Here is a 16,147-nt window from a genome sequence, read left to right as displayed (position 1 = left end):
GTACAATTAAGAATTGAGTTCCAGCCAGGCGCAGTGACTCACACCTGTAATCCCAGAACTCTGGGAGGCCGAGATAGGCAGATCACCTGAGGTCAGGAGTTCGAGACCAGCCTGGCTAACATGGCAAAACCCCTCTCTACTAAAAGTACAAAATTAGCTGGATGTGGTGGCACACGCCTGTACTTCCAGCTACTCGAGAAGCTGAGGCCGGAGAATCGCCTGAACCCGGGAGGCAGAGGTTGCAGTGAGCCGAGATCGCACCACTGCACTCCAGCCTAGGTGACAGAGTGAGACTCCGTCTTAAAAAAGAAAAGAATTGAGTTCCTCAGTTGCAACAGTCACATGTGGCTCGCGACGCAGCCAAGTGCTGCCGTTTGCCACCTGTATGACCTTAGGCAACCACTTCGCCTCTCACATGCCTCAAATGTCCGGGTCTATTCAACAAGGCTAACGACAACATTACCTCACAGGGTTGTGGAGGAAATGAAAATGAAGTCCGCACGTGATGTTCTTAGCACAGCGCTGAAAGTGCTCAGTCAAGTGACAGCTATCGTCATTATGAGGCCAGTTCCCTCCACTGTCATTTAGGACACCGAGTCCCAGAAAGGAACGAAAACTTGCCCAAAGTCCACAGAGGGAACAGCGGGCTTTCTTATCCCGAGCCCTTCCCTGTACAACCAAGCTGCCTGTCTCGTGGACCACAGCAATGTCCCTCTGTCACAACTGCCCAGGTATAGGAACAGAGGCAGGAGGAGGTCAGTCTGTCCAGGAAGCATCCCTTCTATCTCATAGTAAAGTTCAGCCAAGACTCACAATTTTTACCTTCTCTCTTCAGGGCTTTTCAAGCTCAGAATAAGTCTGTGAACCCCCCTTCCAGTAATCTCTACCCAGTATCAGTCCCTCCCCCGGGCAAAGCCCAGCCCCACCTTGGCAAGTCTTGGTGCAAGGCTTCCAATTCTCACTGCTGATGATGGGCAGGCAAACATATCCGCTCTCGTCCACGTTGGGGTGGTAGATCTTGGTTGTGAATTTGATCGTGGGAGGCCTGAACGGATACTCAGGCGGGAAGCTGATGCACAGGTTGAAGGCTTTGAGGTGGTAGGGAGGTTGGTCCTGTGCAGAGAGAAAAGGGTTCAAGTTCTGGTCTGGTTTTCTTCCCTTCCTGCCCCCATCCCAGGGTCCTAGGCATCCTCTGCTTCACGCCCAGGGGGAAACACGAGCCAGGACACGCATAGCACCAGCATTCATTTGACAACTGAGTCATGGATTAGTGAAAATGTGAAATCACCAAAGGGCACTGGCCTGGGAGGCAGAGAAGTCTGATCCTGGCTCTTGCTGTGTGACCACGGTTGAGCCACTTCCCACCTCTAGGCCTCAGTTTCCTCATTTGTAAAGTGGATAAAGATGGACTAGATGAGCTCGAAGGACCATCTCAGCTTTCAAGAATTTCTGAGATTATGGCAGAAAAGGATGGAACATCCTTTCTTAGAACATTAGAATGGGGGTGAGGAAATGGAGAAAATGAGGAAATCCTAAGAACTCAGGAACTTCGGAAAATACAATGGTGCAGCTGCAGTGGAAAACAGTATGGCCATTTCTCCGAAGATTAGACACTGAATCACCATATGATCCGGCAGTTCTACTTCTGGGTAGATACCCAAAGAACTGAAAGCAAACAGGTATTTGTATACCAATGTTTCTAGCAGCCAAAAGGTGAAAGCAAACCAAGTGGATCAATCAACAAAATGTGGCATATACACACAATGGAGTATTATTTAGCCTTAAAAGGAAAGAAATTCTGATATATGCTACAACCTGGATGAACCTTGAAGACACTATGCTAAGGGAAATAAGCTAGACAAAAAAGGACAGAAATTGCAAGATATCACTGAAGTGCAGCACCTAGAATAGTCAGATTCACAGAAACGAAATAGTAAAGTGGTCACCAGGTGCTGGGGAAAGAAAGGAATGGGGAGTTACTGAAGGGCACAGAGTTTCAGTACAGGTAGACAAAAAGTTCTAGAGATGAACGGTGGTGATGGTTGTGCAACCATGGTGGCTTGTTTGTTTCCTAAGCAGGGCCTCGCTCTGTCATCCAGGCTGGAGTGCAGTGGCATTATCACTGCTCACTGTAATCTCAAACTTCTGGGCTCCAGTGATCCTCCCACCTCAGCCTCCTGAGTAGCTGGTACTGCAGGAGCCCACCACTACACCTGGATAATTTTAAAAATTTTTTGATAGGGTCTCACTATGTTGCCAGGGCTGGTCTTGAACTCCTGGCCTCAAGCGATCCTTCCACCTTGGCCTCCCAAAGTGCTGGAATTACAGGCATGAGTCCCCATGCCCAGCTGTCATCCTATTTAATGACACTGAACTATATACTTAAAAACGGTTAAGATAGTAAATTGTGTTATGTGTATTTTACCACGATTAAAAAGAAACAAACTCAGGGGCTGGAGTGACCGAGGGGTTGGGAGCTGCAAGGAGCCAAGAGAAGACCCTCTAGACTTTGAGCGACCTGAACACTTTTCTGAGCGCCTATCTGTGCTGTCCTGTGCTAAGGACTTGACGTGCATTCGCCTGGGCAACAGAGTATGGGGGTCACACAGACTCCGGAGCCACCGTGCCTGGGTGTGACTCGGCTCTGACACTCACTAGCAATGTGATCTTGAGCAAGTAACTTCACCTCTCCATGCTTCCATATGACAATAATAATAAACTTCTTCATAAGGCATATGGGAGGATGAGATGATTTAATTTATGCCAAGGATTTAGAACAGCGCCTGGCACATGGCAAGTACTACATAGGTGTCAGTTACTACAATAGGTATAAAAACTCACAATTATTGGCGTCTCTATTTACAGAGGAGAAAACTCAAGTTCAGTGTATGTAAGTAACTCACCTAGGACCACAGCAGCCTTGCAGGGATGGGAACCCGGCACTGTCAACCCTACACCTTTACACAAGATGACTACTCACAGCCCTAGGAGGGAGAAACCCCAGAGCCTGGGTGACCCCAGTGCAGAACAAAGGGGCCTTCTGGTTGGTTCCAAATTACCAAATCTTTTCAGAGCCTTTGTTATTGAAAAGACAGAGCAAAGACAGCAAGAATGGCATACGTGGTTAAGCAGAGAGTCAAGATTTTCAGAGCTCCTCCTCCTTAATGGGCAAAACAGAAATCATGGTGACCTTGAGCGCACTGAGGTAAGAGATGGAGTAACTAGGCTGGGCGCGGTGGCTCATGCTCATAATCCCAGCACTTTGGGAGTGCAAGGTGGGTGGATCACCTGAGGTCGGCAGTTCGAGACCAGCCTGACCAACATGGAGAAACCCTGTCTCTACTAAAAATACAAAATTAGCTGCGCATGGTGGCGTGTGCCTATAATACCTGCTACACAGGAGGCGGAGGCAGGAACCAAGAAGTGGAAGTTGAACCTGGGAGGCTGACGTTGTGGTGAGCAGAGATCACAGCCTTGCACTCCAGCCTGGGTAATAAGAGTAAAACTCCGTCTCAAAAAAAAAAAAAAAAAAAGATGGAGTATAAAAGAGTAGGAAGATAAAGAGAAAATATCTCATCTTTTATGGTCTCAAGAAGAAAAGGCTGGGCCTATCAGTCAGAGAAGGCCAATGGCTGAGGCCTCAGAGCAGGATGGGAGGGTGCTGTGGTTGGATGTTTGTCTCCTCAAATCTCAGGTTGAAATTTTATCCCCAAGACTGGCACGGTGGTGGCTCATGCCTGTAATCCTAGCACTTTGGGAAGCTGAGGCAGGTGGACTGCCTGGGCTCAGGAGTTTGAGATCAGCCTGGGCAACATGATGAAATCCCATCTCCACTAAAATACAAAAAAGTAGCTGGGCGTGGTAGCGTGCACCTGTAGTCCCAGCTGCTCAGGAGGCTGAGGCATGAGAATTGCTTGAACCTGGGAGGCAGAGGTTGCAGTGAGTCTCACTCTGCACTCCAGAGTGATCTCCAGTGTTGGAGGTGGGGCCTAGTAGGAGGTGTATAGGTCCTGGGGGCAGATCCCTCATGAATGGCTCAGTGCCATCCTCACAGTAATAAGAGAGTTCTTACTCTATTACTTACTGAAAAAGCTGGTTGTTTAGAAGATCCTGGCACCCCTCTCTCTCTCTCTCTCTCTCTCTCTCACTCACTCTTGCCATGTGATCTGTACATGTGGCTCCCATTTGCCATCCACCATGAGTGGAAGCTTCCTGAGGCCTCACCAGAAGCAGATGCTGGTGCCATGCTTCCTTTTTTTTTTTTTTTTTTTTTTTTGAGATGGAGTTTCACTCTCGTTGCCCAGGTTGGAGTGCAATGGCATGATCTCGGCTCACCGCAACCTCTGCCTCCAGGTGCAAGCGATTCTCCTGCCTCAGCCTCCTAACTAGGTGGGATTACAGGCATGCACCACTACAGCTGGCTAATTTTCTATTTTTAGTACAGACGGGGTTTCTCCCTGTTGGTCAGGCTGGTCTTGAACTCCCGACCTCAGGTGATCCGCCTGCCTCGGCCTCCCAAAGTGCTGGGATTATAGGGATGAGCCACTGCGCCTGGCGCCATGCTTCTTATACAGCCTGCAGAAGCTTGAGCCAAATAAACCTTTCTCTATATATTATGCAGCCTCAGGTATTCCTTTACAGCAACACAAATGGACTAAGACAGGGGTATCAGTGTGTCCTGCCTGAAAGGGCTTCTTTCTGGGCTTAACAGAGGAAGGAGGTAGCAGAGTCATGGAGCTGAGAGCTCTGAGGACCTGTCCCAGCTCTGCCTCAGGCTTGCTGTGTGACTAAGCTTTCTCTGAGGATAAGTTTCCGTGTTTGTAAAATGGAGAAGTTGGACCAGAGGATTCCATACTGTATCTTACAGTCAATTGAGAAAGTCCTACTACCTTCTAAGTTCTAGGTTAAATAAAGTATTTTGCTACTTTTTGTTGTTGCTTTTTTGAGACAGAGTTTCACTCTTGTCATCCAGGCTGGAGTGCGATGGCCCATTCTCAGCTCACTGCAACCTCCGCCTCCCAGGTTCAAGAGATCCTCGTGCCTCAGCCTCCTGAGTAGCTGGGATTATAGGTGCCCACAACCATGCCCAGCTAATTTTTGTATTTTTACTAGAGACAAGGTTTAACCATGTTGGCCAGGCTGGTCTCAAACTTCTGACCCCTGGTGATCCACCCACCTCAGCCTCTCAAAGTGCTGGGATTACAGGTGTGAGCCACCGTGCCCAGCCTGCTACTTTTTAAAAAATTTTGAAAACTATTCATTTTTCATGGAGTGGTTAAAAGGGAAGACCCTGGAGTCTGCTGAACTCCACTCCTGCTACCTTACTCTGAGTGACCACAGACCAGTTACTTAACCTCCTTGGTTTCTATCTCCGCAATTTTAAGAGGAAGACAACCTTCCTCACTGGATGGTTGAGAAGATGCAATATGACCTCATATGTCGTGTGCTTAAAACAGCACTTGGTCTACAGGAGACTCTCAAGGAATGACAATTCTTACTATTAGCTTCAAAAGGCTGATCGAGCTGAAACCTTCCGTGACCAAGATGTGACACGTGGGGCCACTTTGGTGAACACATAAACTGAGACCGAGTCTTTGAGGAGGAATTTGTCTGCTATTCCAAAAGACCTTTCCTGGTTCTCCTTCCTCTGCCAGTCAACCATCCCCTCCTTTATGGCCTCACCAGGAACCTTCAGGCCTCCTTAGCTGATGACTTACATCAAGCTTTGGTCCTCCAGTTCTGGGATTCCTCCCAAGTATCATGTTTCTTCAGGACACCTATATGGGTGGAAGGTCTGTGGCCAGTTCCTGGGGCCCACTTAACCACCTTGGTCTTGCCAACCATTGAGGTCCTCTGACTTCATTTTAGTATTCTGCTAAACGAGACCTTTCCTAGGTTTTCCTATCACCCCCGCTTTACTTTCATCATCTCAAAGTTGGTCTCCTTGGAGATATAATCAGTCCCTGGAGCTCCTTTGAGCATCTTCTCCTGGCACCCGAGGCCTAGAACAGGTGTCCTCACTCTAAGCCAGGTAAGTGGATCACTTCAACACAGTAACCCAAGGGACTTGACAGATTCCTATGGTGACCTGACTCAGGCCTTTCCCTACTTTTCTGGACTACAGCAGAGTTTAAAGAGAAGACGACACAACCCAGGCCACTGCATTGTCAATAAAAAGTAAACTCTGTCGAGTGCGGTGGCTCCCAACTGTAATCCCAGCACTTTGGGAGGCCGAGGGGGGCAAACCACTTGAGGCCAGGGGTTTGAGACCAGCCTGGCCAACATGGCAAAACCCTGTCTCCACTAAAAATACAAAAATTAGCCAGGCATAGTGACACATGCCTGTAGTCGCAGCTACTCAGGAGGCTGAGGCAGGAGAATCGCTTGAACCCGGGAAGTGGAGGTTGCAAGGAACTGACATCGTACCACTGCACTCCAGCCTGGGCAACACAGTGAGACTCTGTCTCAAAAAAAAAAAAAAAAAAGTCCAAATCCTAAATAATAAGATGAATTATTCCCTTGACATTCCAAAGAGCTGTGACTAACCAAAAGTTCAATGCCTTCAATTTTATTTCCAAGTAACGAAAAGCGTAGATTAATTTCTCAAAGTATCTTTAGTCACTAATAATCGGATGAAAAAAAGAGACATCTGCACTCTGATAACTGTTTTGGAATACGGCTTTCAGAGAGACTTTATCAAAAAAATACCAAATAATAAACAGAGAAAAATAAGAACAGTAGAAATGAGCATTTATGTTTTCATATGTAACAATTTTCTGAAATAAGACTAAAGAAAAACAAACTATAATTTAAGTTTGCGGGAGCAAATTCTACCAACGGTGGGAGCCTGGAAGTTTATCCCTACCCCTTGACAAAGGTCCAAGAGATCTTTATTTCTTCTTCTTTTTGATGCTGTTTGTCTCCTGAAGTTCTGTGGTGGGCTTGGTGGCTACTGATTTAAGGAAGGAGTCTCCTACTAAGTCCAAAAGTCCTTTGGCATCTTTATTGGAAGATGAACCTCAGAAGTATCTGGATCTCAGAAGCAATCAGTTCAGAGAGAGGACCCCTCCAGCAATGAAACCTCCAGTAAAAGGATCCCCAAGGCAGGGAAAATTCTTACCTAGTCCTAACCCTCCCTGCCCATGTCCCTGGCCTAAGGTGTCCCCAATCCAAAGCCATGGTCCCCATGGATACTCACAGGTAGGAGGAGAGCGTGCCACACCAGGACATTGGCATCACTGCTGGACAGGTTCCGCAGGTACGGGGGAGGCTTCTTCTGAAGATCCTCCAGCTCCTGCAGGGGACACAAGTGAGTGGGCAGTTTGCTTAGTCCTCTCTATTTCAGCCCCCTCCCCCTGTCCCAGCAGCAAGCTGTCCCAAGTCCAAAACTGGCCATCTTAGGGGCAGAAGCCGGTCAAGTCAGAACCTGCCTTTACTGAGCACTGAGTATGTATCAGGCACAGTGTTGGTACTTTTTCTTTTTTCTTTTTTCTTTTTTTTTGAGATGGAGTCTCGCTCTATCGCCCAGGCTGGAGTGCAGTGGCACCATCTCGGCTCACTGCAAGCTCCGCCTCCCGGGTTCATGCCATTCTCCTGCCTCAGCCTCCCGAGTAGCTGGGACTACAGGCGCCGCCACCACGCCCGGCTAATTTTTTGTATTTTTAGTAGCGACGGGGTTTCACCATGTTAGCCAGGATGGTCTCCATCTCCTGACCTCGTGATCCACCGCCTCGGCCTCCCAAAGTGCTGGGATTACAGGCGTGAGCCACCGCGCCCGGCCGGTGCTGGTGTTTAAGTGAATTTTCTGACTGTGGCCTCACCACAACTCTGGTACACCTAGATACTAGGTGCAGGGAAAAATAGATCACTTCTCCCAGATATTAAAACTTGGGAGTAAGTGCTCTTAGGAGGCTTTTCTCTTGAAAGCAGGGTACTTAACCTCTGCTCTCTAGCCTTCTTCCTAGAAAGTCACTAGGTTCTAATTCCCTGCCTCTCTTCCTTTCTTCCTTCCATCAGCATCTACTGAGCATCTACAGCAAAGACATAACCCCACCGCTTCAAACTCTGCCACAGCAGGGCTGGAGAAAGCAAATGACTCCAGAAGACCACAGCAGAGAAGAACTCCAAGCAGGGAAACAAAGGAGCAAGGAGTGACTCACCTTCCCAGCACTGTGGCCCAAGCACCTGAATAGCCCTTTTGAATTCTCCCAACAGCTATTACTGAGCATTCTCTACTGGCATGTAACTGAGACAGGACTCAGTCCTCAAGAATTTCAGTAGAGTCATGGACAAAACATGGATGTGATTATGTGAATGTGTATGGATATACAGTAGGGAAGGAGATGAGAGGGGAGAAAGAAGGCTTCATAGAGGGTACACTCTGTGAGCTGGGCCTTGCAGAATGAGCAGGAAACCATGCAGAGAAGGGGAGAAGCACCAGGGTAGAGGGCCCAGATGGGGCAAATGTGTGCAGTATGTCCTGCAGAAGGTAAATAGGGAGTACAGGAAAAGCGTTCCAAGGTCAAGTACATTTGGGAAATCTAGGCTAAAGAGATTTCTTCACTGTAGAACTTCTCCGAGCCTTTAATATGCTATTGTGTATGGTGATTGACCAAGATATGGGCCCACAGCATGCAGTACTTCTCAAATGTATTTGACAAAGCAATGCTGCCCCTCTTTTAGGGTCCGTCTTGTGGGACTACAGGCCTTTTCTTGTTGGAGAAGATAAAAAGACACTCAAGGGCAGGTCACATTTCTCTGGAATAATGAATTGGTACAAACCAGTGGTTCTCAACCAGGGGCAATTTTATCTAACTAGGGACATTTGGTAGTATCTGGGAACATTTTTCCATTTGCACCAATTGGGAGAGTGGGTAGAGGCCAGAGATGCTGATAAACATCCTAACAAAGCATTATTAGGCCCAACAAGAGGGGAGACTGCTGCCCTGCAGGGTGAGTCTCAGACCTGATCACATTCACCACAAGCTGACTGAAGGGCCTTCGGACCTTAGGCGAACATCAGCAGTAGTACCCTGGCAGTACTCCTCATAGACCCGTGGTGGTGGTGGACAAGGGGAGAGACTCCCATATCTGGGGAAAGGGGAGGGAAGAGTGGGAAGGACTGTGTCCTGTGGTTTCGGTGCCAGCTTAATTGCAGTAGAACAGAGCACCAGGTAAATTTCTAAGGTTTCCGACTGCAGGCCCTGGCCCGTGGACAGCAACTGTGGACCTGTCTGGGGCCCAGCAGCGAGCTAACTGCCCTAAAGGGAAGGACACAACCCTGACTGGCTTCACCACCTGCTGATTGTAGAGCCCTAGGGCCTTGAGCGAACATAGGGCATAGCCAGGTAGTGATTACAGCGGGCCTTGGGCAAAACCAAGTGTTATGTTGGCTTCAGGCCTGACCTAGTGCAGTCCCAGTTCTAGTGACCATGGGGATGCTTGTGTCACACCTCGCCCAGCTCCAGGGAGCTCAGCACAGAGAGTAAGATTCCATTTGTTTGGGAGAAAGTAAGGGAAGAAAATGAGAGTCTCTACCTGGTAATCCAGAGAATTCTTCCTGATGTTATCCAAAACCACCAAGGTAGTGCCCTCTAAGAGGCTGCAAGAGCTACAGTGTTACTAGGCTTAGAGTGCCCCCTAATGTAGACATGGCTGCAGTGACCAAAAATTAGATCACATCTAATTAAACTAAAGAGCTTTTGCACAGCTAAAGAAACTACATCAGAGTGAACAGACAACCTACAGAATGGGAGAACATTTTTGCAACCTACTCATCTGACAAAGGGCTAATATCCAGAATCTACAAAGAACTCAAACAAATATACAAAAAAAAACAAACAACCCCATCAAAAAGTGGGGAAAGGATATGAACAGACATTTCTCAAAAGAAGACATCCATACAGCCAACAGACACATGAAAAAATGCTCATCATCACTCGCTATCAGAGAAATGCAAATCAAAACCACAATGAGATACCATCTCACACCAGTTAGAATGGCAATCATTAAGAAGTCAGGAAACAACAGCTGTTGGAGAAGATGTGGAGAAATAGGAACACTTTTACACTGTTGGTGGGATTGTAAACTAGTTCAACCATTATGGAAAACAGTATGGCGATTCCTCAAGGATCTAGAACTAGATGTACCATATGACCCAGCCATCCCACTACTGGGTATATACCCAAAGGATTATAAATTACTCTACTACAAAGACACATGCACACGTATGTTTATTGCGGCACTATTCACAATAGCAAAGACTTGGAATCAACCCAAATGTCCATCTGTGACAGACTGGATTAAGAAAATGTGGCACATATACACCATGGAATACTATGCAGCCATAAAAAAGGATGAGTTTGCGTCCTTTGTAGGGACATGGATGCAGCTGGAAACCATCATTCTTAGCAAACTATCACAAGAAGAGAAAACCAAACACCGCATGTTCTCACTCATAGGTGGGAACTGAACAATGAGATCACTTGGACTCGGGAAGGGGAACATCACACACTGGGGCCTATCATGGGGAGGGGGGAGGAGGGAGGGATTGCTTTGGGGAGTTATACATGATATAAACGTCATGCACATGTACCCTAGAACTTAAAGTATAATAAAAAAAAAAAAAAATTAGATCACAACAGCCAAGCCCTTCGAATACCTAGAAAGCCTTCCCAAGAATGATGAGTACAAATGAGCCCAGACTACAAAGACTATAAAAAATACCTAACTCCTCAGTGCCCAGACACCAACAAACATCCACAAGCTTCAAGACGATCCAGGAAAATACAGCCTCACCAAACGAACTAAATAAGGCACAAGGGGCCAAGTCCAGAGAAACAGAGATATGTGACCTTTCAGACAGAGAAATCAAAATAGCTGTTTTGAGGAAACTCAAAGAAATTAAATATTTCCTCCACAGAGAAGGAATTCAGAATCCCGTCAACAAATTTAACCAAAAAAAATTGAAATAATTAAAAAGAATCAAGCAGAAATCCCGGAGTCAAAAAATGCAATTGAGGCCGCATGCAGTGGCTCACGCCTGTAATCCCAGCACTTTAGGAGGCCAAGGCGGGCAGATCACCTGAGGTCAGGAGTTCAAGACCAGCCTGGCCAACATGGTGAAACCCCCGTTTCTACTAAAAATACAAAAATTAGCCAGGCATGGTGGCACATGCCTGTAATCCCAGATATTTGGGAGGCTGAGGCAGGAGAATTGGAGAGGCAGAGGTTGCAGTGAGCCGAGATCACACCATTGCACTCTAATCTGCGCAATAAGAGCGAAACTCTGTCTCAAAAAAAAAAGAAAAGAAAAAATGCAATTAACATACTAAAATGCATCAGAGCCTTTTAATAGCAGAATTGATCAAGCAGAAGAATTAGAGTGTTTAAAGACAGGGTATTTGAAAATACAGTCAGATGAAGCAAAAGAATAAAAGAATAAACAAAGACTTTGGGAGGCCGAGGTTGGCGGATCACGAGGTCAGGAGATCGAGACCATCCTGGCTAACACAGTGAAACCCCATCTCTACTAAAAATACTAAAAGAAAAAAAAATTAGCTGGGCGTGGTAGTGGTCCCAGCTACCCGGGAGGCTGAGGCAGGAGAATGGCTTGAACCCAGGAGGTGGAGCTTGCAGTGAGCCAAGATCGCTCCACTGCACTCCAGCCTGGGTGACAGAGCGAGACTACGTCTCAAAAAAAAAAAGAAGAATAAACAAAGAATGAAGTATGCCTGCAGGATCTAGACAAGGGCCTCAAAAGGACAAATCTAAGAGTTACTGGCCTTCAATAGCAGGTAGGGAGAGAGACAGGGCTAGAAAGTTTATTGAAACGGATAGTAACAGAGAACTTCCCAAATCTAGAGAAAGATATCAATATCCAAATATGAGAAGGTTATAGAACACCATGCAGACTTAACCCAAAGAAGACCACCTCAAAGACATTTAATAATCAATCTTCCAGAGGTCAGGGATAAAGAAAGGGTCCTGGCCGGGCGCGGTGGCTCAAGCCTGTAATCCCAGCACTTTGGGAGGCCGAGACGGGCGGATCACGAGGTCAGGAGATCGAGACCATCCTGGCTAACACAGTGAAACCTCGTCTCTACTAAAAATACAAAAAAAACTAGCCAGGCGAGGTGGCCGGCGCCTGTAGTCCCAGCTACTCGGGAGGCTGAGGCAGGAGAATGACGTAAACCCGGGAGGCGGAGCTTGCAGTGAGCTGAGATCCGGCCACCGCACTCCAGCCCGGGCGACAGAGCCAGACTCCGTCTCAAAAAAAAAAAAAAAAAAAAAAAAGGGGTCCTAACAGCAGCAAGAGAAAATAAACAACACACAATGGAGTTCCAAGATGTCTGGCAGCAGACTTTTCAGTGGAAATCTTACAGGCCAAGGGAGAATGGTATGACATATTTAAATAAAATATGACTGAGGGAAAAAACTTTTACCATAGAATAGTATATCCAGTGAAAATATCCTTCAAACATGAAGGAGAAATAAAGACTTTCCCAGACAAACAAAAGCTGAGAGATGTCATCAACACGAGATCTGTCCTACAAGAAATGCTAAAAAGGAGTTCTTCAATCAGAAATTTTAAAAAAAATTTAATGAGCAATAAAAAATCATCTGGGCTGGGCCCGGTGGCTCACGTCTGTAATCCCAGCACTTTAGGAGGGTGAGGTGGGTGGATCACCTGAGGTCAGGAATTCAAGATCAGCCTGGACAACATGGCGAAACCCCGTCTCTACTAAAAATACAAAATTAGCGAGGCGTGGTGGTACATGCCTATAATCCCAGCTACTTGGGAAGCTGAGGCAGGAGAATTACCTGAACCCTGGAGGTTGAGGTTATAGTGAGGCGAGATTACACTATTGCACCCCAGCCTAGGCAACAAGAGGGAAACTCTGAAGAAAGGAAAGAAGAAAGAAAGAAAAGAAAGAAAAAAAGAAAAAGAAAGAAAGAAAGGAAAAGAAAGAAGAAAGCAAGCAAGCAGGGAGGGAGGGAGGGAAGAAAGAAAGAAGGAAGGAAAGAAAGAAAGAAGGAAGGAAGGAAGGAAGGAAGGGAGGAAGGAAAGAAAGAACAAAAGAAAAGAAATCAGCTGAAGGTACAAAACTCACTGGTTATAGTAAGTGCACAGAAAAACAGATTAGGGCTGGGCACAGTGGCTACGCCTGTAATCCCAGCACTTTGGGAGGCTGAAGCCGGTGGATTACCTAAGGTCAAGAGTTCAAGACCAGCCTGGCTAACATGGTGAAACCCCACCGCTACTAAAATACAAAAATTAGCTGGACGTGGTGGCGGGCGCCTATAATCCCAGCTACTCGGGAGGCTGAGGTAGGCGAATTGAACTCGGGAGGCGGAGGTTGCGGTGAGCCAAGATTGCACCATTGCACTCCAGCCTGGGCAACAAGAGCAAAACTCTGAAGAAAAGAAAAGAGAAGAGAAGAGAAAGAGAAAGAGAAAGAGAAAGGAGGAGAGAGAGGAGAGAAAGAAAGAGAAAGAAAGAAAGAAGGAAGAAAGAAAGAGAGAGAAAGAAAGAAAGAAAGGAAAGAAAGAAAAGAAAGAAAGAAAGAAAGAAGAAAGAAAGAGAAAAGAAAGAAAGAAAGAAGTTAAAAAGTGGAAAGATGAAGTTAAAGTGTACAGTTTGTATTAGGTTTTTGTTTTGTTTTTTGGTTTTTGGTTTTTTTTTTTTTGAGACAGTGCCTCACTCTGTCACCCAGACTAGAGTGCAGTGGCACAATCACAGCTCACTGCAAGCCTCAACCTCCCGGGCTCAGGTGATCCTGCCACCTCAGCCTCCCAAGTAGCTGGGACTACAGCAGTGTGCTACTATGCCCGGCTAATTTTGGTACTTTTTGTAGAGACAAGGTTTGGCTATGTTACCCAAGCTGGAACTCCTGGGCTCATGCAATGCGCCCGTGTTACCCAGGCTGGTCTCAAACTCCTGGGCTCAAGCAATCCGCCAACCTCAGCCTCTCAAAGTGCTGATATTACAGGAGTGAGACACCACGCCTGGCCTTTATTAGTTTTCATTTTGCTTGTTTGTTTGTTTATGCAATCAGTATTAACTTGTCATTAGTTTAAAATAACAAGTTATAAGATATTATTTACAAACCTTGCAGTAACCTTAAATCTAAAAACATACAATGGATACATAAGAGTTATCTGACCCAAAATGTCAGCAGTGATGAGGTTGAGAAACAGAAGCTCTCCAAACCCAGTCCACAGTTGAGGAGGGGTCCTTTAACACTGGGGACCATTTGAACTTTCTCTGCCTTCTTCCCACCCCCAACATATAATATAAACACATCCCATGCCCCCCTCCTATCTCTCAGTCTACCTTCCATCTCTGTTCAACCAATAAGCTGTTTCTGGTGCCTCTCACCCAGAGTCAATAGCCCCTCATTTATCTTTACCCCAAACTAGAAGCATCTGCACTCCTAAGAGTTTCTCTATCATCTGTGACTCTTTGGCAAGAACAAAGCCCAAGGCTGACCAGAGAAGAACTGGAATAAACATTTCTCTGACTTTACTATAACTGGGCACACTTGGACTTTATCTATTTAGGGTGAGTCCTGCCAAAACTTTCCCAAAGCCTGAGGAAGCTGAAACCCAACTTAAAACACACAGTTCTTTCCTACTGCCTAATAGGAAATCACCTGACTAACAGGAACAGAAAATGAAAGTAGAAAGACCATTGAAAGAGCCTGCAGGCTGGAGGCCTGTGGACCTGGCTTCCTATTCCTGTCCCATTGCTCCTTACTGAAAGACTCTGGACAAGCAAGTTATTTTCTCTGTGCCTCAATTTCCTCATTTGTAAAATGCAGGTATATATTACTCATCTTACAGAACTGCTGTGAGAATTAGATGAAATAACCATGTAAACTGTTTGGCATGTAATGGTTCCAGTGCAGTAAATTCTGGCTCCCATCTCTCTTCCACTTGGCTGGAAAGACCCTCTTCCTCATTTTGCTGCCAACCTCCAGATTTAGGATCTAGGCCAAGCCTGCTCTGGGCGTCCCGGTCTGAGGCCATTTTCTTCTCAGAGGCTGCGGGTAGCAGGCACCCTCTTCCTCCCCTAGAGCCTGCCCCTCCACCCTGCAGACTGGAAGGGGCACTTCTGAGAGACTTGCGGTGCCATACTCACTTCACCAGGATCACCTTCCTCCCTAATCCATCTCCAACACCCTGGGTTTTCCCACCTTCTGGAGGGAACTGCCCCCTCCCCATCCTTCCAGATCTTATTGTGTCCCTGATAGGAATAAAATTCAACAAGGGCCGGATTTGTGTTCATCTCTGCCCGCCCCACCCCGCCACCTCCTAGAACAGGGCCAGCACATGTAGGCATTCAACACTTGTAGAACTCACGAATGCAAGCCACCTACTCCAGGAGGCCTTCCAGGTCCACCTCCGCATCTTTTCTCCAGAGAATACCCAGGGAACTTTGCCCCAAATTCTAATCAGCATTCCGTGTTTCTCAGGACTCTAGTAATACAGGCATCAAATTATGGGATGGGCCATGGGCTTATTCCAAGGCAAGGACTTCATCCTGGTCATCTGTGTTCATAACCCACCACCAGCAGTAGCAGAATGCCTGGCACCAAGATGCCAAGGACGTTTCCTGCACTGGAGATGCACCAGTTATTATCCCAAGTCTCAGGCAGGAAAAGCGAAATTGAAGCCAGTTTTGGGGGAGCTAGCTCATCTTCACCACGCAAACGGCTCAAGCAGAGGTCCCCAAAGCCCCAAAACTCCAACTCTGGCCACTCTTGCAGGTCAGTCCTCCTCTGAGTAGAGGGCGGGAAGGACAGGGATTCAGCCAGCCCTGGTGCCCAGACAAATAAATGAATGTGCTCGGAGAGCCGAGGAGGGGATGGAGAGAGGAGGGAATGCCGGGGGCTAGGGGAGCCAAGAGAAAGGGGTCATCCTATATGCGGTTACCTTCGCCACTCGCACGCTCGCCATCTCGGGACCGAGTGTGTGCCAGTGGCAGCCTCCAGCAGGACCGAGCACCGACCCGCGACACAGCGCGCCCCGCCCCGGGGGCCCCACCCCCCGGCAGCTCCGCCCACCCCTCCTGCCGTGGTCCCTGCGTGGACCTCCGGGCATCCGCTCCGGCGGGGCCAGAAGGCCGCCGAGGGACAATGCGCCG

At 47.2% G+C, this 16,147-nt stretch overlaps 1 protein-coding gene across 3 annotated transcripts in view; it reads right to left on the bottom strand.

Moving 5' to 3' along the window:
• UBE2L6 (ubiquitin conjugating enzyme E2 L6) overlaps positions 1 to 16,147 on the bottom strand; it is a 20,435-nt gene extending 4,288 nt beyond the window's left edge. For 2 of the 3 annotated variants that reach the window (XR_004435622.1, XM_033203866.1), the window contains exons 1-3: positions 15,937 to 16,147; positions 7,199 to 7,294; positions 927 to 1,113 (exon numbers count right to left, since the gene is read on the bottom strand). Coding sequence is in view for 2 of the 3 variants with exons in the window: in XM_033203866.1 (XP_033059757.1) it covers positions 927 to 1,113; positions 7,199 to 7,294; positions 15,937 to 16,104 (451 nt within the window). In the remaining variant the exon portion in view is untranslated. Of the gene's footprint in view, positions 1 to 926; positions 1,114 to 7,198; positions 7,295 to 15,363; positions 15,651 to 15,936 lie in introns of those variants that run through there. The other variant, XM_033203867.1, reaches the window with a different exon arrangement.

This window comes from Trachypithecus francoisi, unplaced genomic scaffold, assembly GCF_009764315.1.
Source record: "Trachypithecus francoisi isolate TF-2019V2 unplaced genomic scaffold, Tfra_2.0 Lachesis_group8, whole genome shotgun sequence".
Taxonomy (NCBI): Eukaryota; Metazoa; Chordata; class Mammalia; order Primates; family Cercopithecidae; genus Trachypithecus; species Trachypithecus francoisi.
This window is presented reverse-complemented; position numbering and strand designations above follow the sequence as displayed.